Consider the following 21800-nt stretch of genomic DNA (forward strand, 5'->3'; position numbering starts at 1 on the left):
CCTGCCCTCCCTTCCATCATCCCCCCCTCCTTTCATCCCCTTCCCCCCTACTCTCCTGTAGGGTGAGATACCCTATTTAGTGTGTATGTAATTCCCTCCCCGAGTCAGATTCAATGAGAATAAGGCTGACCCATTCCCTTTTGCCTTCCTATTCTTCCCCTCCATTGTAACCAATTTCCCTTTGCCTCTTCTATATGAGATAGTTTACCCCATTCTGTCTCTCCCCATCTCCTCTCATTATATTCCTCTCTCACCTCTTAATTTCACCTTTTACCGTGTTTCCCCGAAAATAAGACACTGTCTTTTTTTTTTTTTTGGAAAGAAAAACACCAGAGGGCTTATTTTCAGGGGAGGGCTTATGTTGTCCTGCCTCAGCTCTCCTCCGCGGCACTGCTCTCAATGGCGCCAGCAAGCAAATCAATGGGGAAGAACAGGATGACGCGCTCACTGCTGCAGCTCTGATTGGATGCAGCTCAGAGCGTGGCGTGCGTTTCACCCGGGGGGGGGGGACGGGACGGTGCATACAGAGGGTACCGTAATGTAGTGTGTAGCGCAGGGGATCACCTTCACTACAGTAGCAATCTCAATAGGGCTTATTTTCGGGGGAGGGCTTATTTTAGAAGAATCTTACACAGTAAGGGGAGGGCTTATTTTCGGGATAGGTCTTATTATCGGGGAAACACAGTAAGTATCATCCCTTCCTATTAACTTGCTCCTGTGCCCTCTATCTATGTATACCTGTAAACATATATACACACATTCACATATGTATTCATTATGCCCATATACCCTCCAATATATATATTCCCTTCAACTATTTTCATACTGAGAAAAGTTTCATCAGTTACAATTACCATTTTTCCATGTAGGAGTGTTAATAGTTCAACTTTGATAAGTGGCTTATGATTTCTTTTCCCTGTTTACCTTCTCAAGCTTCTCTTGCTTCTTGTATCTGAATGTCAAATTTTCTATTCAACTCTGGTTTTTTCATTAAGAATGCTTGAAGGGGCGGCTAGGTGGTGCAGTGAGTAGAGTGCTGGCCCTGGAGTCAGGAGGAACTGAGTTCGGATCCGGCCTCAGACACTTAACACAAACAAACAAAAAACCTAGCTGTGTGACCTTAGGCAAGTTACTTAAAACCCAATTCCCCTCCAAAAAGAAAAAAAAAAAAAGAATGCTTGAAAGTCCTCTATTCCACTGAATGACCATATTTTCCCCTGAAACATGATACTCAGTTTTGCTGGGTAGGTGATTCTTGGTTTTAATCCCAGCTTCTCTGCCCTCCAGTTCCAGGTCCTTTGATCCCTCAGTGTAGAAGCTGCCAGATCCCGTGTTGTCCTGATTGTGTTTCCACAATATCCAAATTGCTTCTTCCTGGCTGCTTGTAATATTCTCTCCTTGATCTGGGAATTCTGGAACCTGGCTATAATATTCCTAGGAGTCTTCTTTTTGGGATCTTTTTCAGGAGGTGATCAGTGGATTCTTTCAAACTCTATTTTCCCTTCTGGTTCTAAAACATCAGGGCAGTTTTTCCTTGAGAATTTCTTGGAGGCTGATTTCTAGGTTCTTTCTTTGATCATGGCTTTCAGGTAGTCCAATAATTTTTAAATTATCTCTCCTGGATCTATTTTCCAGGTCAGTGGTTTTTCCCATGGGACATTTCACATTGACTTCTATTCTTTCATTTGTTTGGATCTCTTTAACAGCATCTTGATTTCGCATAAAGTCACTAGCTTCCCTTTGCTCCATTCTAAATCTGAGGGAATGATTCTCCTCAGTGAGCTTTTGAGATTCTTTTTCCATCTGGCAAATTTGGCTTTTTAAGAATTCCTCTCCTCATTGCCTTTTTGAGCCTCTTTTGCCAATTGAGTTAGTCTGTTTTTTAAGGTATGATTTTCCTCATGTTGACTCTCATTTCATAATTTTCTTACATCGTTCTCATTTCTCTTCCCAATTTTTCCTCCACTTCTTTTATCTGCTTCTTAAGGTCCTCTATGGCCTGTAACCAGCTCGTATTTTCCTTTGAAGCTTTTGGTGCAGGTGTTCTGACTTCACTGTCTTCCTTCTATTCCATGCTTCACTCCTTTTTGTCCCCCAAATAGGAGTCTAATGTTGGAATCTTCTGTTTCCTTTGCCTGGTCATGTCGCCCCTCAGTCACTTGACCCCTGGGCTTTTTACCACAGTAGGACTCTGCCACCAGAAAGGGGAGCTTTTGTCCCAAATGCTGGGGTTTTCTCAGCTGCCGGAGGCATTAGTTGTGTGCCCTCTCTGAGGCCTCCACACGCTCTGGCAAGCTGGTCACATACCCCAGGACCTCTACCCTAGACTGCAATCCAGATCCAAGCAGGTTAAAGCAAGAGCAATTACCCCTCATACTGGTCGCTTGGTCCCCCTACAATCTGCAGGCCAGGAGCTGAAGCTGCAATGTGGTGCCACCTGAGCCAAGGAGTCTCAGCGGCTTCTTACTCTGGGGGCAAAAGCCGATGCTGTCCCAACTACTGGTCCCAAAGTCCACACTGCACTGACCTCTCACTTTGTCCTTTGCATCTATGTGTTGATAAATCTGGAAACAGCCACAGCTGCTGGTGATCTGGAGTTCCTCCAGACGGTGGCTGGTCAGACCCACCCTGGGGCTAAAACCTCTGGCTCACGTGGGCTTGGCCTTGGCTCCCAGAGCGCTGTGCTGGCCACTTGCTGCCGGCCTGCTGGGCTGTTCTCAGCAGGAGGTTAGCTTCTTTGTATCATTTTGTGGGTTCTGCAGCTCCAAAGTTTGTTGAGTCCCCTTTTACATGGATTGGGGAAGGTGGAAGCCGGAGCTGCGTGGAAGTCCTGCTTCTACTCCATCATCTTGACTCTGCCCCCTCACTATACTCTTGATTATGTCATCTTGCTTCCATCTTTTGTCCCTGCCCTTTTAAAATCAAAAATTATCCCCTTATCTCCTTTATCTCCTTAGGTGACTTCCCTTTTCTTCATTATTGGGAAAATTTGTTCCAATTCTCAGAATTTAATTTTTGACACCCTCTCATTCTTCTTCAGCCTTATCTCAGGTCACTGGATCACAACTGTTTTCTTGAGCTTACAAAAAGCAACTTTCCTAAAACCTAGAGTACATATTAATGCACAGTAGTTCCCTCATTGTTTTTCGCAAAACCTAAATGATAGTCATTTTCTCTTCATTTCCCCTCATTTCCACTACCTGTCAGTTCTTACATGTTAGTCAAAATTAAGTTCCCCTCCTCACTTATTTGACCTTGTGGGAGAGGAAAATTTTAGCAAGGCAACTCAAGGTTTTATCAGATGGTCTGCATTTAATAAAATGAAACTCCTAGTAAATGTCTGGATACCCAAAGTCCCACATTATTACCATATTATATATCTCTGCCTGTTTCACGATCTGAGTCAGGGACTCCTTATCCATTTCTTCCATCTAGCCAGGCAGCCTATAGTAATTTGTTTGCTTCTCCCTTTAATCTGTACCTCATCACTCACCATCATTCCATTTTGGCATAGTACAGCTAGTTGGGTATAATGGAAAAAAAATGGACTTGGGATCAGAAGATCTGGGTCCAAGTCTAGGCTTCACCATTCAGTAGCTCTGTGACCCTGGAGGCAAGTCACTACTTCCCAAAGCCTAAATTTCCCCAGCTGTAAAATGGGGCTAATACCAAATACTCAGTTCACAGAATACCACTGTAAACTTTAGAGTTCTATGAAGTGGTAGTTTGCTGTGATTTCTACCTACCAAGTCTTACAATGGAATACCTTCTTCCTTGTGCCAAAAATTACAAGCTCTCTCTTGCCTCCTCTCTAGTCATTGGTTATTAAAATGTGAACCACCAAGTACCATTCTTGACCCTCTTACCAGTTATTTTTCCCCATGGACAGCTTCACTATTATTATTCTTATTTCTATATTATAGCCAATGTCCTCCATGTTATCCAGATTTAGTCTTATCAGCATTTTTCCCTTTCTTCTATAATTTTTTTTCTTTTTGTAGGGCAATTGGGGTTAAGTGACTTGCCCAAGGTCACACCACTAGTTTTTGTGCTAAGTGTCTGAGGCCGCATTTGAACTCATGTCCTCCTGATTCCAGGGCTGGTGCTCTATTCACTGCACCACCTAGCCGCCCCTCTTCTATTTTCAATTGTGTCCTTAAGGTAGGCATTCTCTAACAATAAGGATATGGAACTGGTATCATCCAACTAATGAAGGGATTATCCAATAAATTATGCTATTGATTGGGAGGTAAAGCTTCTTCAGTTGGTTTTAGTTGACTATTGACATCGAGCACAGTTTTTGTTTAATGAATGGATTTCAATTTACTGTACATAGAACTTCCCCACCTCAATTTCACAAACAAAATTCTCTTAAATGAAAGCGCCTATATATCAAAGAGCCTAGAATCATGAGCATTTCAAACAATAATGAAGAGGAGAGCTTTTCCTAGACTTTGCTTCCACAGACGCTATTCCTGGGAGTCTGGGGAGGGGTCCATTCTTATATCCCATTGCCATCAAACACTACCTCGGAGGCTTTCCAGCTCCATGACCTTGGGCAAGTTACTGAATCAGTCTGAGACTCAGTTTCTTCTTCATTGTGGTGAAGATCAAGGGAAATAACATGTGTAAAGCATTTTGAAAACCTTAAAGCACTATATAAATGTCAGCTATTATTATTATTAGAGTAGTACAATGAGACTGCAATATTTTGAACTGTTTATTGTTACAAATACAACTTCGGGTGACTTAATTATTCTAATCTATGTAAAAATGTCTAAGAACCTTAGATGATATTATCAGGTGAATTCCTAGGGGTAAAAATTCTAAATATAAAATGTTTTCATTGTTTCAAACATTTTTATAAGAAAAACAAGTATTTTAAAGTGGCTAATTGCTAGTTAAATATTATTTAAACTGTTTTAAAATATATGTCACATTTTAAAATATATGTTCAATGTTTGAGTTGTATTTTACCAAAATACCATACTGTTCCAAACTATATACACAGGAGAAAAGTAAAACCTTCCAAGAATGCAAAAGAAAAATAAACTGAATCCAGGAAGCCATCAAAATATAAATCAACCTGCTAAGATACATATGATTAAGAAAAGAAAAGATGTTGTAAGAGGGGAATTGAAAATGCACAGCAGAGAACATAGCTGAAAAGCAAAAATGCTGCTTTAAAAAAACAGTATTTACGAATTCATCTAATTTATTTTGCTTTATTAAATTCAGTACCCTAAAAGGGGATTCATTGTCCTTGTAAGCTCACACTTTGCCTTCTCAACTCTTCTCTTCAAAGCACGGTAGTTTATTTTAAATTCATTTTAGAGTACATGGAGGAAGATGGGAGGAGGATAGAGATGCACTGGCATAGGAAAATGGGTAGGGAGCAAGTAAGTACCTTGGTTGAAAAGGGAAATGGTGATGGAACAGACTTTCCCTAAAGGATTATACAGAGAAAGAGGTAGAAAAGGAGGAAGCAGAGGAGGAGAACAAGGAGGAGAGGAAGAAGAAGAGGAGGGGAAAAAAGATGAAGAGAGGAGGAAGAGGAAAAGGAGGAGGAAGAAGAAAATGGTGGTGGCGGTGGTGAAGATGAAGACAGAATAGAGTGATTGCGGCTATTTGGCTTCACTGAGTCAAATGTTCAAGGGTTAGCTCATGTGCCATCTCCAGTGGCCTTTCCTGATCAGATCGAAGCACTTACTAAGTTTTCTCTTTCTCCTTTTCAAATTATTGTGCATATTCTAATTTGTTTAAATGGTGGGCCACTCCAGGATAATATAACACTCCTCTTCCTAAGAAGAGAAATCTTTCTATGTGTATTTAGGATCACTAAGTTACATCATAAAGTACAAAAAAAAAAAAAACCTACGCTGAAACAAACCTCAAAAGTCCCAAGTCCTTTCAGATCCTGCCTCTACTATTTAGTAGTTTAGTAACCCTGAGCCACTCACTTAACTTTTCTAAGTCTCAATTACCCCAATTTGATAAGTAGTAAAATAATTCTTAACCTGTTTGTCACACAATGGTTTTGAGGCTCAAATGAGATAATGTATAAAAATATAAAATGTCATACAAATGAAAGGTATTATTATCCTCAGCATTATCTTATACTCTGGTCTCTTCCTGGACCAAGTCAAACCAAAGGCTCCCTGATCCCTAGGTGAACCTCCTCGATAACCTCCAGACCTCTGGACCTCCCAAAACCAAGGCCACATCCCCAGATCTCTACTTATCCTGACTCTTGCTGAAACAACTTTTTCTACAGCCCGTATCTCAGCATGATACGTGTGGTAATAAGGAAAAGACATATTGACTATAAGACACCAAAGCAAAAAAGGAAGTTCAGGTGGTCCATGAAAGGAGCTGTAACCATCAAAAATACAAGGAAAGTCTGGCTTCCTTAAACCTACCTATATTATGGTCTGTAAGACACACAGGTATGCCTCAACATACCAGTTTAGAAACACTGTACTTCCTTGACTTGAGATCATGACTCCTTTATCAATGACAAACATTCATAGATCTACAGACAAAATCTGGACTTAGTATTCGCCTTTAAAAAGTAATGACAAAAGCCAAATGATAAAATCCTAGAAGCAGCATCCAAAGAGACTGAGCCACCTCCAGTGCCCACTTCGCTTCTTTAAGGAACTCCAGAGAGTTACAAATTTTGTTTGAATGAATAATTGTTTCCACTTAAATTATGTGCACTCTTACCATACTGATACAGCTCAGGCCCTTCACAACTTAGACACCATAAGCCATTTCAAATCTTTAAATGAGAAAAAGATTCTATGGCTCCCTTCAACATTCCTTGCCAAGCAGAGATCTGTGACAGGGCAGCCATGTGTAAGCAATTACACAACCAGAATGACTACCTTTCAATTCTTTTTCTCTAAATTTCTGTAAACCAGTGAAAAAGAATTTTTTTGAAAAAAATATCTTTTAAACTTTTCAATCCTTTATCAAGATATAGAACTTCAGCAACATCTGGCATGTAAAATTTTCATTTAAATCTTTCAAGTAGTTCATTTTTCCTCAGCTTTAAGAAAAGAACCCTGCTTTACTTCACCATGCCAGCCATAAATTATTCATTAATTCTGTTTGCTAAACCCATAACTGAGCCCAGATGTTTCTTCTGGAAAGCTATATCTCAAAAAACATAGCAATCTGTGAGGGGTGGAGGTAGAGGTCTTTCTCCCAAATAAGATGCAGTGTTTATCTGAAAAGAACAATGAGTGATATTTTTTCAGGGATGGAACAAAGAGGTAATTAAAGAGATTGAAACAGCTCCAGTACTATGGGACTAATACCAACTTCATCTCCAGAGCACTGCTCTTCTACTACACTGAAATGCACCAGTGGAGAATGGAGATTCTATCCTAAAGCATTTAAGGGAAAAGAATCTCCACTTGCCACAAAATGAGTAAATATTTATATGATGTTTAAAGACACATCTTAACAAGAAAAGGCCAAAAAAAATGTATTCGTAGTTGAATTTTAATTCAAATCAGCATTTCAAGAAGGGTCACTTGTCAAAAAAGAAGGTACTATTTATATTAATAGTTGAGGTTTTATAAAATTTTAAATACCAGTGAACTTGGAGGGAACAGATTGCTGCAAACAGCAATTTTGGGGCTAAAAGGATCTATTCAGTAAAGGAATTAATTCAGGTCATGGTTTGTTTTCTGTAACACTGTAAAAATTGATCTCTCTGTCAAAGGAAAACAACTAACACTTTCCTCACTCATTAAATTGGAGCCATTGATGTAAATTTTTCAATTAACTGCTGCAGCATAATAGAATATTATTGTTCTATAACAAATTATCAAAGGGATGGCTTCTGAAAAATCAGCGAAAATTTATATGAACTGATGCATTATGATATGAACAGAACCAGGAGGACGATTTCTACAACAACATTGTAAAGATAAATAGCTTTGAAAGACTTAAGACCTCTGATCAATGAAATGACCAGAGGGTTGATAATAAAATATGCTACCTACTTCATTACAGAGAAGGAAAGAAGGAAATGGGTGCTTATTACGTATCTACCACATGCCAGGCAGTATGTCTAGTGCTTCACAAATATCCCCTCCTTTGATTCTCACAATAACCCAGGAAGGTAGGTGATACTATTATCCTCATTTTACAGCTGAGGAAACTGAGGCAGATAGAGGTTAAGTGACTTGGCCAAGTAGTAACTGAACATCTGCAATGTGCAAAAGCACCATGAGAAGTATAGAGGAGCACAGAAAGGGAATATGACGGTCCCTGACCTGAAGAAGCTTATAAGATACCTGCAAACATAAGCTACAAGTATGGTTGTCCTTTGCGTGGTTATCATCATCATCATCACTGGAATGCTGACAATGTAAAAGAGACACCTAAGCTGAAGTGGAAAGAAATACGAAAGGGAAGCTAGGAAAGCCTGGAGTTTGAATCGTGGGTTTCTGATATTTACTAGCTGGGAATCTGTAGGCAAGTCTCTTAACTTCTGGACCTTAGTTTCTGTTTAAAATGGAAATGAGAGGCAGTAGAGTATAATAGATAGAGGGCTGGGCTCAGAATGAGGAGGATGGACACACACTAGCTGTGTGACTGTGAACAAAGCCCTCTCAGTGCCCCCACAAAACCCTCTAGGACTTGAAGTGTCAAAGAAGATGCTGCTGGGCTCTGATAGAGGAAGTTCCTCCCTTGAACCTTCTTCAAACCAATGAAATCACAGGTCTAGTAAAACAAATAAACAAATCTGGATGACTCTGGTACCACCAGCCTTGAGGGGAAAGGGCTTTTTAAACCTTAAAGTGTCATATAAGTGTGGGCCGTTATTATTTCTATTATTACTTCCAAATCCATCTCCCAAGCACCCCTCTCCCATTATCTTGAGTCTGACTGGGGGGGAAGGGGAAGGGGGAAGGGGACACATGCTAACTACTTTAAAATACAAAGGTCTATCCCCTGGAAGAAAGACTGACCTGGGAGCAATGAGTAGACATTATAAAGAGGCAGATTCGTATTTAATATAAGGAAAAACTTTCTACCAATCAGAGTCATCCAAAAGTGGGATGGACTGTCTCAGGAAGCAGGGTTACCCTTCATTAGAGGACTTCAAAGAAAAGCTAACTAACTACTTCTTAGAGATGTGGCAGCAGAATTCCTGTAGAGGTACAACAAAGGCTAGGCGGCCTTTTTGATCCATTCCTATGACCCCTTTGGGCTCTGACCAGCTCCCTGACCCTATTCACCGTCTCTGGACCAACTGGCATGCCAGCTCAATGACTCGGGGTAGGTAGAGCAAGTGGACCTTAGCGTTACCACAAGCAACGGCAGAAGCTTAACTAGGTTGAACAGCAGCCTATAGGACTGTCTCTACAGAAGTAGAGAGCTTAACTATGGAGTCAGGGTGGGTCCAAGTCCAATGAAGAATGGAAAGCAGGGCCAAAGAGAGCAGAGACGAGACAAGGAATAGGGCCAGTCCCAGGCTAAGAGGCCACATGGGACAGAGGAATGGCTGCTTTCAGCACATGCTCCACAAATACTCTAGATAAGCCAGAGATCCAGATGGATGGGGGAGACCTAGTTCATTGTTCCATTTTATTTTCATTCTTATCTTTTCATTTTGGTTGACCAGTTAGAGTTTTGTGTTTTTTTTTTTAACTGCTTTATGGAGAGAAAGTAGAGAGTATTTATTACAAGGATTACTTTAGGGATAATTTTAAACTACCAGTGTTTATATCACAATTGGAGACTTGTACTTTGTTAAGCTGTTTTCACAGACAAGCATATCACTCTTTCGTAGTAGTGCCCATCTGTTTTGCATCTCAATGCATTTTCTTCCCCTGTACCCCATTTTCTTAGAGGGTTTTTTTCTCATTTTTTACAGAAGTATATGCAAAGAAAGTTGTGATTTGTTTTAATATGTCTTTTGCAATGGAATTATTATCTCTCCTAATTTATCACTCCTTTCCTAAAAGTCATATTACCAATGGTGGTAATTACTAACAATAGTGCTACTCTCTTTGGATTTCCCAAGATCTGAAACTTGGGTCTTCTTTGATGGAAAATAAGAAACTTTTCATTATAAGCCAGAAAAAAAAGAAAAAGAAAAAAAACAGCTGAGGAGAAAGAAGAGACAGAGAAGAAGAACCTCATTAGTCTGGATATGTTATGTTGAAGCTCTTTCCAGGCAGAGAGGACCAAGGAAGGCTCATGCCAGTATTATTAAAGATCACTTCAGTTTTAGGATACTTTTTTCCATTGTGTGAGGGACCCTACCAGCTTCTAAGGAGTCGGTTAGCTTTCAGCAAAGCAAAATTCTACACCTACATTCTAAAAAGTCAATTGTATAAATGCAGAAAGAGTAAAGAAGAGTCATTCATGTGGAAAATACCTGGTGTCTTGGCAAATGCTAAGCTCAATATGCATTATTGAGTGATACATGACAGCTAAAAAAGAAAAAAAAACCTAATGAGGCTGATAATTAGGGCACATTAATAGAAGCATAGTAAGAGTAAACCAAAGAACATGAAGGTGAAATATGTAAAGAATTGGGGACTTTTTCAGTATACAGTATTTCTGGCTTGGCAACTTCTTCTAGTAATGCAAACCCATCTAAGACTTACTGGTAAGTTGCAAGGAGTAACCTAAGACTCAGAGGTTAAGTGACTTGCCCAGGGAGGTAAAATGTAAATCTAGGTATACCTGACTCCAGACCTAGAATTCTACCCAATGAGGCTGCCACTACCAGTTAAAGAAAAAGGGCTCGCGCGGACGCAGGCCAGGAAGGGGCCTGATCAACTCCGAGGGCAAGTCTTCCCACCAACCACAAGGTCCACTACCAGGCCTATCACCAAAGGGCTGGGACTGGAAAGAGCAAGGTAAGAAGCAAAGACAGGGGCCCCTATACTGGACAGCAAACACTCCTGGGGCTACCACATCATAGCACAGAAATCTTTTTTAAAAAAGCCCCTTTCAGGACCTCCAAAGACGAGGATGACAGAGTGAACCCCACTTGCTCCAAACCCCCCCTCTGACCCTGAAAATATAGTAACTATTGTCCAGGGCAAAACCCTCTACAGTAAAGGCTTGGGATCCTAGAGGAAGGGCGTGGTTAGGACCCTGCCTCAAAATGGGTAGAAAGCAGACTACAAAGACAAAGATTCTAGAGTCCTACTATCCTCAGAGGGAGGAACCAACCTCAGAGGGAGACAATGTGGACTCCACACCCACAGCTGAAACTTCAACAGGGAATGGATCCCAAGCACAGAAGGCTCTCCTAGATGAGATCAAAAGGAACTTTGAAAGCAAAATGAGAGAGATAGAAGAGAAAATGAATAATTCTCTCAAAACAAAAATAGCAGAATTCGAAAAGCATTATAATGAGGAAAACATCTCTCTAAAAAGAAAAGTGTATGATATGGAAAAGGAGCTTCAAAAATTAACCAAGGAAAATGATTTCCTAAAAACCAGAATTAAACAAATGGAAACAAATAACTCTATGAGGAACCAAGAAGTAGCCAAGCAAAACAACAAAAATGAAAAATTAGAAAAAGAGGTAAAATACCTCAAAGAAAAAATAACTGACCTGGAAAACAGATCCAGGAGAGATAATCTGAGAATCATAGGCCTACCAGAAAATTATGATGAAAAAATGAGCCTGGACAATATTCTCCAAGAGCTCGTTAAGGAAAACTGCCCTGAGATACTTGAACCTGAGGGGAAAATAGAAATCGACAGAATCCACCGGACACCTGCTGTAAGAGATCCCAAACTGAAAAATCCTTGAAATGTTGTGGCCAAACTCCAGAACTACCAGATAAAAGAGAAAATACTTCAAGCAGCCAGAAACAAATAATTTAGATATCGAGGGTCCACAGTGAGGATTGCACAGGATTTGTCAGCCTCCACACTGAAAGATCGGAGGCAGTGGAATACAATTTTCAGGAAGGCAAAACAGCTTGGATTACAACCAAGGATCACATACCCAGCGAGACTGAGCATATTCTTCCAGGCAAAGAGATGGTCATTCAATGATATAACAGAGTTCCAGACCTTCTTGATAAAAAAGCCAGAACTCAATGGAAAATTCAACCTCCAATTACGAGAAGCAACAGTGACTTAGAAAGGTAAACAAGGAGAACACACATCATTTTAGAGGGAAAGAGGGGAGGGAGAGGAGCTTCGCATGAGATCTGTTCCTGTCATTCTTGATGCGAAGAAAAAATAGCATACCTCATTAAGTATAACAATATCCTACAGGTAGTAGGAGGGGGAAAGGGTTTCAAAAGGGGGGTGGGAGTGGTTTGTAGAGAGGGAAGTAGTAAGGGGAAAAGGGGAGGAAAAGGGAGGGGGGCCGAAAAGGGAACACTGAGGGAGGCAGTGGTCAAAAGGAAAACTATTAAGGGGGGTAAGGGAGAAGGGAGGAAAAATATGAACATTAACAGGGGCAGGAATAGGATAAGGGGAAAGAAACAGATAACAATCATAACTGTAAATGTGAATGGAATGAACTCTCCTATAAAACGGAGATGGATAGCAGAATGGATTACAAATCATAATCCTACAATATGCTGTTTACAAGAAACACATCTGAAACAGAGGGATACACACAAGGTAAAGGTAAAAAGTTGGAGTAAAATATATCATGCCTCAGCTAAAGTAAAAAAATCAGGGGTAGCAATCCTTATCTCAGATAAAGCAAATGCAAAAATTGACCTAATTAAAAGAGATAAGGAAGGAAACTATATCCTGTTAAAAGGCACCATCGAGAATGAAGCAATATCACTACTTAACATATATGCACCAAGTGGTGTAGCTTCCAAATTCCTAGAGGTGAAGCTAAAGGAATTAGAGGAAGAAATAGATAGCAAAACTATACTAGTGGGAGACCTTAATCTCCCCCTATCTGAACTTGATAAATCCAACCTCAAAATAAACAAGAAAGAAGTTAAGGAGGTGAACAGGATTTTAGAGAGGATAGGTATGATAGATCTCTGGAGAAAACTGAATGGGGATAAAAAGGAATATACTTTCTTCTCAGCGGTTCATGGCACATACTCAAAAATTGACCATGTTCTAGGGCATAAAAACCTCACAATTCTATGCAGTAAGGCAGAAATATTAAATGCATCGTTCTCAGATCATGATGCAATAAAAATCATATGCAATAAAGGGCCAGGGAAAGACAGACTAAAAACTAACTGGAAATTAAACAATTTAATCCTAAAGAATGAGTGGGTCAAATAAGAAATTATAGAAACAATCAGTAATTTCATTCAAGAGAATGATAATAATGAGACAACATACCAAAATCTGTGGGATGCATTAAAGGCAGTTCTTAGGGGAAGTTTTATATCCCTGAGTGCATACGTGATTAAATTAGAGAAAAGGGAGCTCAACGAATTGGGCATGCAATTAAAAAACCTAGAAAGAGAACAAATTCAAAATCCCCAATTAAATACTAAAGTAGAAATATTGAAGACTAAAGGAGAGATTAATAAAATCGAAATTAAGAAAACTATTGAACTAATAAATAAAACCAAGAGCTGGTTTTATGAAAAAACCAACAAAATTGATAGACCCTTAGTCAATATGATAAAAAAAAAAGAAGAAAACCAAATTATGAGTATCAAAAATGAAAAGGGTGAATCTACCTCCAATGAAGAGGAAATCAAAACAATAATTAGGAATTATTTTTCCCAATTGTATGCACATAAATTTGACAATCTTAGGGAAATGGATGAGTATTTAGAAACATACAAGTTGCCCAGATTAACTGAAGAGGAAGTAAATTACTTAAATAATCCCATCTCAGAAAAAGAAATTGAACAAGCCATCAGTCACCTCCCTAGGAAAAAATCTCCAGAGCCAGATGGATTCACTAGTGAATTCTATCAAACATTTAAAGAACAATTGATTCCAATACTCTACAAATTATTTGGGAAAATTGAAGAAGGAGTCCTACCAAATTCTTTTTATGCCACAAATATGGTACTGATACCTAAATCAGGAAGAGATAAAACAGAGAAAGAAAATTATAGACCAATCTCCCTCATGAATATAGATGCAAAAATTCTAAATAAAATACTAGCCAAAAGACTACAGCAACTTATCTCAAGAATAATATACTTTGATCAGGTAGGATTTATTCCAGGAATGCAAGGATGGTTTAATATTAGGAAAACCATCAGTATAATTGATCATATCAACAATAAAACTAGCAGAAACCACATGATCATCTCAATAGATGCAGAAAAGGCTTTTGACAAAATACAACATCCATTCCTATTAAAAACATTAGAAAGTATAGGAATAAATGGAGCCTTCCTTAAAATAATAGGTAGCATCTATTTAAAGCCATCAGCAAGTATTATATGAAATGGGGAGAAGCTGGAAGCATTTCCCATAAGATCAGGGGTGAAACAAGGGTGTCCACTATCACCCCTCTTATTCAATCTGGTAGAAATGTTAGCAGTAGCAATTAGAGAAGAAATAGAAATCAAAGGAATCAAGTTAGGCAAAGAAGAGACCAAGCTATCACTCTTCGCAGATGATATGATGATATACTTAGAGAATCCTAGAGAATCAAGTAAAAAACTGCTTGAGACAATAAATTTGGTAAAGTTGCAGGATATAAAATAAACCCACATAAATCCTCGGCATTCCTATATATTTCCAATGAAATTCAACAGCAAGAAGTAGAAAAAGAAATCCCATTTAAAGTTACTGTAGACATTATAAAATATTTGGGAATCTACCTGCCAAAACAAACCCAGGACCTGTATGATCATAACTACAAAACACTTTTCACACAAATAAAGTCAGATCTAACTAATTGGAAAAATATCAATTGCTCATGGCTGGGTCGAGCTAATATAATAAAAATGACAATTTTACCTAAATTAAATTATATATTTAGTGCCATACCAATTAATTTACCAAAAAATTACTTTATAGAGTTAGAAAAAATAGTAACAAAATTCATCTGGAAGAATAAACGGTCCAGAATATCAAGGGAATTATTGAAAAAAAAATGCTAGGGAAGGTGGACTAGCTTTACCAGATTTCAATCTGTACTATAAAGCAGCAGTCATCAAAACTACCTGGTACTGGCTTAGAAATAGAGAAGTGGATCAATGGAATAGATTAGGCACATGAGATTCGGAAGTCAATGACTACAGTAATGTATTGTTTGATAAACCCCCATACCCTGGTTTTTGGGATAAGAACTCACTGTTTGACAAAAACTGCTGGGAAAACTGGAATATAGTATCGCAGAAACTGGACATAGACCATTATCTAACACCATATACCAAAATCAAGTCTAAATGGGTTCATGATCTAGGTATAAAGGTTGATACTGTAAGCAGTCTGCTAAAACAAGGAATAGTTTACCTATCAGATTTGTGGAGAGGGAATGACTTTATGACGAAACAAGAATTAGAGAACATTATAAAATGTAAAATGGATAATTTTGACTACATGAAAGTGAAAAGTTTCTGTACAAATAAAGCCAATGTAACCAAGATTAAGAGGGAGGTGGGAAATTGGGAAAGAATCTTTACAACCTATGTCTCTGACAAAGGACTCATCTCTAAAATATACAGAGAATTTTGTCAAATGTATAAGAATACAAGTCATTCCCCAACTGATAAATGGTCAAAGGATATGAACAGGCAGTTTTCAGAGAAAGAAATTAAAGCTATCTATAAGCACATGAAGAAATGCTCTAATTCACTATTGATTAGAGAAATGCAAATCAAAACAACTCTGAGGTACCACATCTCACCAGTCAGATTGGCTAAGATGACAAAACAGGAAAATGACAAATGCTGGAGAGGATGTGGGCAAACTGGAACACTGATGCATTGTTGGTGGAGTTGTGAACTGATCCAGCCTTTCTGGAGAGCAATCTGGAATTATGCCCAAAGGGCTATTAATACTTTCATACCCTTTGATCCAGCAATACCACTCCTAGGGTTATATCCCAAAGAGATCATAGAAATGGAAGAAAGACCCATATGTACAAAAATGTTTATAGCAGCTCTTTTTGTTGTGGCAAAGAATTGGAAATTAAGGGTGTGCCCATCAATTGGGGAATGGCTGAACAAGTTGTGGTATATGCATGCTATGGAATACTATTGTGCCATAAGAAACGGGGAGCAGGCGGTCTTCATATTTACCTGGAGAGGCTTAAAAGAACTGATGCTGAGTGAGAAGAGTAGAACCAGGAGGAATTTGTACACAATTACAGACATAACGTATGTGTGATGACCAACTTTGATAGACTGGACTCTTCTCAACAATACGGGGATATAAGTCATTCCCGAAAGACGCATGATGGAGAGAAAAACGTGCATCCAGAGAAAGAACTAAATTTATATCCAGGTGGAAGCAAAATACCTGATCTTTTTCATTCTCTTATTTGATTTTATGTCCTCTTTACCATTTTTCATTCCAGCTGGTACAATCCATCCTTATAACCTGACCATTGTATAATGTGAAAGTATTTACAGATCCTATACTTGATAATAAGCTGCCATGGGGGGGGAGGGGAGGGAGGGGGACAAAATGTGAAATTCAAGGAATTGTGGAATTGAATTCTGTAAACTAAAAGGAAACAAACAAATTAATAAATTAAAGTTTAAAAAAAAAATAAAGAAAAAGGGCTTCTTCAGCCAGGAGAGAAGATCCAATGAGGGAATCTAACAGTTAGTATCAAGCATGTGAAGAACTACCACATGGAAGAAGGAAGAAGCTGATTCTGACTGGCCCAAGAGGACAAAACTCAAAGTAAAAATCAAAAGTGCAGAGGTAGGTACTGGCCAATATAACAAAATACTTCCTAGCAATAATGCTGTGAAAAGTAGTATGGGGTTCACTTCTCCCATCACCAGAGGTCTCCAGGATGACCACTGGTCATGATGGTGTAGAAATGATTTGCTTAGTTACAAGATAAACACAACAGTTCTGAGAATGGCAGCATTTCCCAAACAGGGGTCCTGTTTCCATCCTAGCTCTCACGGGTAGCATCTAGGGAAGCAACTTCTTAGGAGAAGAGGCTAGCCACTTCCACCAAAAATCAACCAACTATTACCCACAGAAAGGTCAAGTCAGCCTAGATAAAGCAGTAAGAGACCCTGAGAGACAGGGGCAGCCCATACCAGATCAGCCAAACCACAACCACCACCCTGACCATCTCCCCTCAGATCTTGATGGATACAACTCAGGACCCTGAACCCAAGAGCCTTGAGAACAGCAATGTTTCCAAGTCAATAACTTCAGACATCAGTCTTGGAAGCAACCCCTGACAAGACACAGCCCAGAAGCTGCATCTGCAGGGGGTAGAGCCACCGCTATTGAAGACTCAGAGTAGAAAGTCCTTACCACCAAAGTCTTTGACATTGTTAAATGGTTCAACATTAGAAAACGATATGATTTTGTCTATGGAAATGAGATTAAAGAAGAAGCATTATTATTATTTGGTTTTCCATTGTACCCTAAACTTTGAATATGTGCTACTTTACCCAAGAGACTGCCTTACTTTTTCTGTTTGTAGCCCCACACCTTAGTATAGTGCTTTGCATTTATTAAAAGCTTAATAAATGCATTTTTCATTCATTCATTTGTTCAGGTTGTTCTGTCGCAACCCACAGTTTAAGAAGTCCAGAAGGGGTCGCAAGTAGAAAAAGTTTAAGAAGTCCTGGTCTAGATGACCTTTAAGACTCTTTCCAGGTCTTTGATTTTGACTCCTGTGTCCCCCTTCAACAAGTATATCACCAAATCCTTTTGCTTCTTTCGTAAAATTTCTCAGATCTATCACTTCTTTTCCATTCCCATGAACAAAACCTTATCTGAAACCCTAACTACTTTGGGCCTGCAAACCATTATTCCAATAGTTTCTAAATTCAACTATTTTCAGTGGTATTAATCTAATCTACTATAAAAGTAAGAACCCTTCTCCTTAGACATTAATTTAATCCCATACTTAAAACAAAAGTGACTGCAAATTGTTTTTTCATATAAAAGCAAAATTATGGATCATATCATTCAGGATATTCCACAAACTGTTCGGGCCACTTGCAGTAGGAGATAAGCAAGAAAGAGATCAAAATCAGACAAGAAGGTTGTAAGAGTACTTGAATGTATTTTCTTAACTATCTTTCAAAGACCTAGAAATGATCTGGAGATTAGCTATCATTTGGTATCGTGTCTCTTTATCAGTAACACAAACAGTCAAATTCTGTCTCTCTCTCTTTACAAAATATCAGTTTTTTCAGGTCATTCCCCTGACGAAGAACCCACAATGACCTCCCACTGCCTATATGATCAAATAGAACCAGCTTAAAGGCCCTTGGTAATCTGGATCCACTTTCTCTGTCCCACCAATGTGAAACATGAATCCTCTGTTCCACTGGAGCTGGTCTCTTTTCCTTCCTCATCCTTATACCTTTCTCAGTCTTTGCTTAGGCTGCTCGTTTCTTCCACCCCACTTCCCAGATTGACATTTCCTTCACCCTTAAGTGAAGTTATAAATAAAGTTACACCTTCCACAAGCCAAAGTCTAGTAGTATAGGCTGTTGTATTTGGCAGAGGTCTTAAACATCATCTAGACAAGCTCCTTCAATTATAAACATGAGGATTTACCAAGAGGAATGGCTTTACCAAATGCACACAGCTAGGGTGGAGCTGGGCTGGGATTTGAACCATAGTCTTTTAAATTCAAATCCAGGACTTCTATGATACTCAAAGGCATTTGAAACATGTCATGTTTCTTTTCTTTCCTCCAAAGCATCTAGCCCTCTATAAGGTTCACAGTGGATACTCATCAAAGACCTGCTAACTCTCTGTAATATAGTAATATAGCTATTACTCACCTGTTTCTGTTGTATGTAGACTCTTTCAAGGCAAGGACCCCTGTGAAAGATTCTTAGAGGCTTAAATTATCCCTTTCAGGGTATATAATAGTGGGAGTTCCTTTCAGGCATGGTTTGACTAGATAATCACTAAAATCCCTTTCAACTGTCATAGTCTACCATTCTGTTTCTTCCCTTCTTTTGTATCTCCCCATGATACTCATATATCTATAGCAGGCACTCCAATGCAGCTAACTCTTTCCACAAAATAGTTATACATGTTAGTAGATCAAAATTAACTGACAACTAGATTGATATTATTGATTACTAGGTTATAAAGCTTTCAGTAACTGAAAGACAAAATTACAATGGGAAGAATTCGACGTTTTGTTTAAAATATTAAAAATTACTATAAAGGAAAAGTTCTAAATATATTTTTTCAATTCAGAAATAATACTTCTACAATGAAGAAGGTCAAGAAGCTAATTTGACTCTTTTTTACATTTATATTATTTCTGGTCATAACTTATTTGAGAGGAAAGGGGATGGAAAAGTAAGATTCTTCCACTTCAAAACTACAACTTCTCTAAGTGTGTAACTTCTTTTCATGGCTCCCAAGTAAGTGAGAATATTTAGAAGTTAAAAAAGAAGAACATATCATTTATACAGCAAATTATGACAGAACCATGTGGGTAGTGAATAAGAGGAGAAAGACTAAGAAAATCTACACCCTATGTGAAATTCCATGTCTGAGAAATGGAGAGTCATAGATTGACTCCCTTAAGTGTTCTTGAGAACAATCTTATATTACACCTAAATGGTACTTCTATGAAATTCTACACTTTGATTTATTTGAATGTTTATAGGATGTAGTTATTATAAAGTTAGAGAAAACTATTTTAAAGGCTACCCTTTAAAAGATTTTTTCAGCCAGAGAACAACTTTGTTCCATGTTCCCATCCCATAGAAACATTCCTTTGGGAAAAAAAATAAGCAAGATACACCTCTTACTTGGATTGGGCTAAGCAGCCAGGTGCTACCATAGTATAATTCTCTTCCTCTGTTTGAAGCGCAGTGAGTTCCACCATATTAACCATCACATCATTTGTGTGGCCTGGAAGTTTGGGAAGAAACGAAATCATCTTTTCTACTAAATTGTCTCCATGGTGTCCAACTGCTCCTATTGAAACAAAAATTTGGATGAAAATGGTCAGAGGTTAAAAACAGGTGATAAAAAAACCAGGTGAAAAACAGTTCTTGGGGAAAAAATAGTCAACTTCAGAAGTAAAACAAACACTATACAAGGTTTTATTGACAACTAAATAGTGTCAAATAATTTTGGAGCTAGAAGGGACTTTAGAGATCACCTAATTTATTCATTACAGATATAGAAATGAATGAGTGAATGAAGCATTTATTAAGTGATTGCTATGTGTAAAGCTCTGGGAATAGAAATAGAAAAGTAATACCATCCCTGCTCACATTCTAAAGAGGAAGATCAAAGGTTTTAGCTACAGATCAGATGGAAAAGTTCCATGGACCTTTGGGCACAGTAGCAAAGCTGATGTTAATGCCTCTTTAAGGCCACTTCCACTGAAAAAATCATATCATTGTCTGATGTTGAACCATCTGACAGTGTCAAAAACTCTGCTGTTTATAACATTCTCTTCTGAGTCTTCAGTAGCTACATTCATAGCACCTGCAGAAACAACTGCCAGGCTACATCTTAATGACAGCTGCTTCTCAGGATGTCATCTGAGGGTACTGTGCTAAAAGCAATACTATTCCCAAGGCTGTTGGGTTCAGGGTCCTGGTTTGTCTCCATCAGGGTCTGAGTGGAGGTTTGACTAGCCTGACACACACTGCCATGCTGCCTCCTATCTTTCTCGCACTCTGTCTCTGTCTGTCTCTATCTGTCTTTCTCTCTCTTGGTCCCCTGCTGATTCAGTTAGGCTGGTTTGCCTACCCTGTATGTGGTTGACAGTTGATAAGAAATAAGTCTTGGTTAGTTTAAATGAACTCTCCAAGGCTATACTGTTAATAAAGGCAGAACAATGGATTAGAACAGAAATTTCTCATTCCTAGTCTTATGACCTTTCCATGACATCATAATGCCTTCTGAAACATTACTGCTCAGAAAAGTGAATGTAGTGGAAGGTGTGAAATTCTGAGTTAGTGCTCAAGTGATGGGCATCCCCTTAGTTTCCTAGGGTTTTTTGTCATCGTAAAAAGTGCCAGTAGAAATATTTTTTGCACATATGGGGTTTTTTGCTCTTTCTTTGATCTCCTTTAGGTCTAGGCCGAGAAGTGGAATAGCTGGGTCAAAGGGATGCATTCATTGTTTGATAACTTTTTGTGTACAATTACAAATTGCTTTCCAGGATGGTTGAACCCTGTTTCTTGACAGGTGCTCCAACATCTATCATTTTCCTTTTATAAGCCAATGAAGAATGAAATGAGAAGAACCAGGAGAACAATTTTAAAATAGCTACAAGATTATGAAAACAAACTATGCTATATATTCTTCTCCAGGTCACACTTCTGATTTTCTTTTCATTGCTCAGTTCTGCAGCCTGAACCCTCCACTTCTGCAACCTCTCCCTCAAGTGGATGGTTCCTAACAGAACTTCCACTCAAGGAGGTCACTCACTCCAGCCATGTCTCATTCTTTGACAAATTACATTCAATTTCCTCAACCATTCTCTTGCCCTCCCTCATAGCTTTGTTTTCTTCCCCTCCCCTCATCCTCTTCAGCTTCCATTTTTGGTGTTGTTTACTCCCATTAGAATGTAAGCTCCTCTGACTAAAGCGCGGCCCCGGAGTCAAGAGGATCCGAGTTCAGTTCTGGCCTCAGACACTTAACACCCACACCCACACCCACACCCATACACACACACACACACACACACACACACACACACACACACACACACA

General features: G+C 38.8%; 1 protein-coding gene across 2 annotated transcripts in view; it reads right to left on the reverse strand.

Annotated features, from left to right (window-relative positions):
• Nucleotides 1-21800, reverse strand: part of SCFD2 (sec1 family domain containing 2) — a 438813-nt gene that overhangs the window by 407387 nt on the left and 9626 nt on the right. For both annotated transcript variants that reach the window (XM_069105227.1, XM_069105228.1), the window contains exon 2: nt 19878-20046. In XM_069105227.1, coding sequence (XP_068961328.1) covers nt 19878-20046 — 169 coding nt within the window. The remainder of the gene's footprint in view (nt 1-19877; nt 20047-21800) is intronic.

Source organism: Petaurus breviceps, unplaced genomic scaffold (assembly GCF_028583685.1).
Source record: "Petaurus breviceps papuanus isolate PSGF00001 unplaced genomic scaffold, PetGlider_PUasm1.0 76, whole genome shotgun sequence".
NCBI lineage: Eukaryota > Metazoa > Chordata > Mammalia > Diprotodontia > Petauridae > Petaurus > Petaurus breviceps.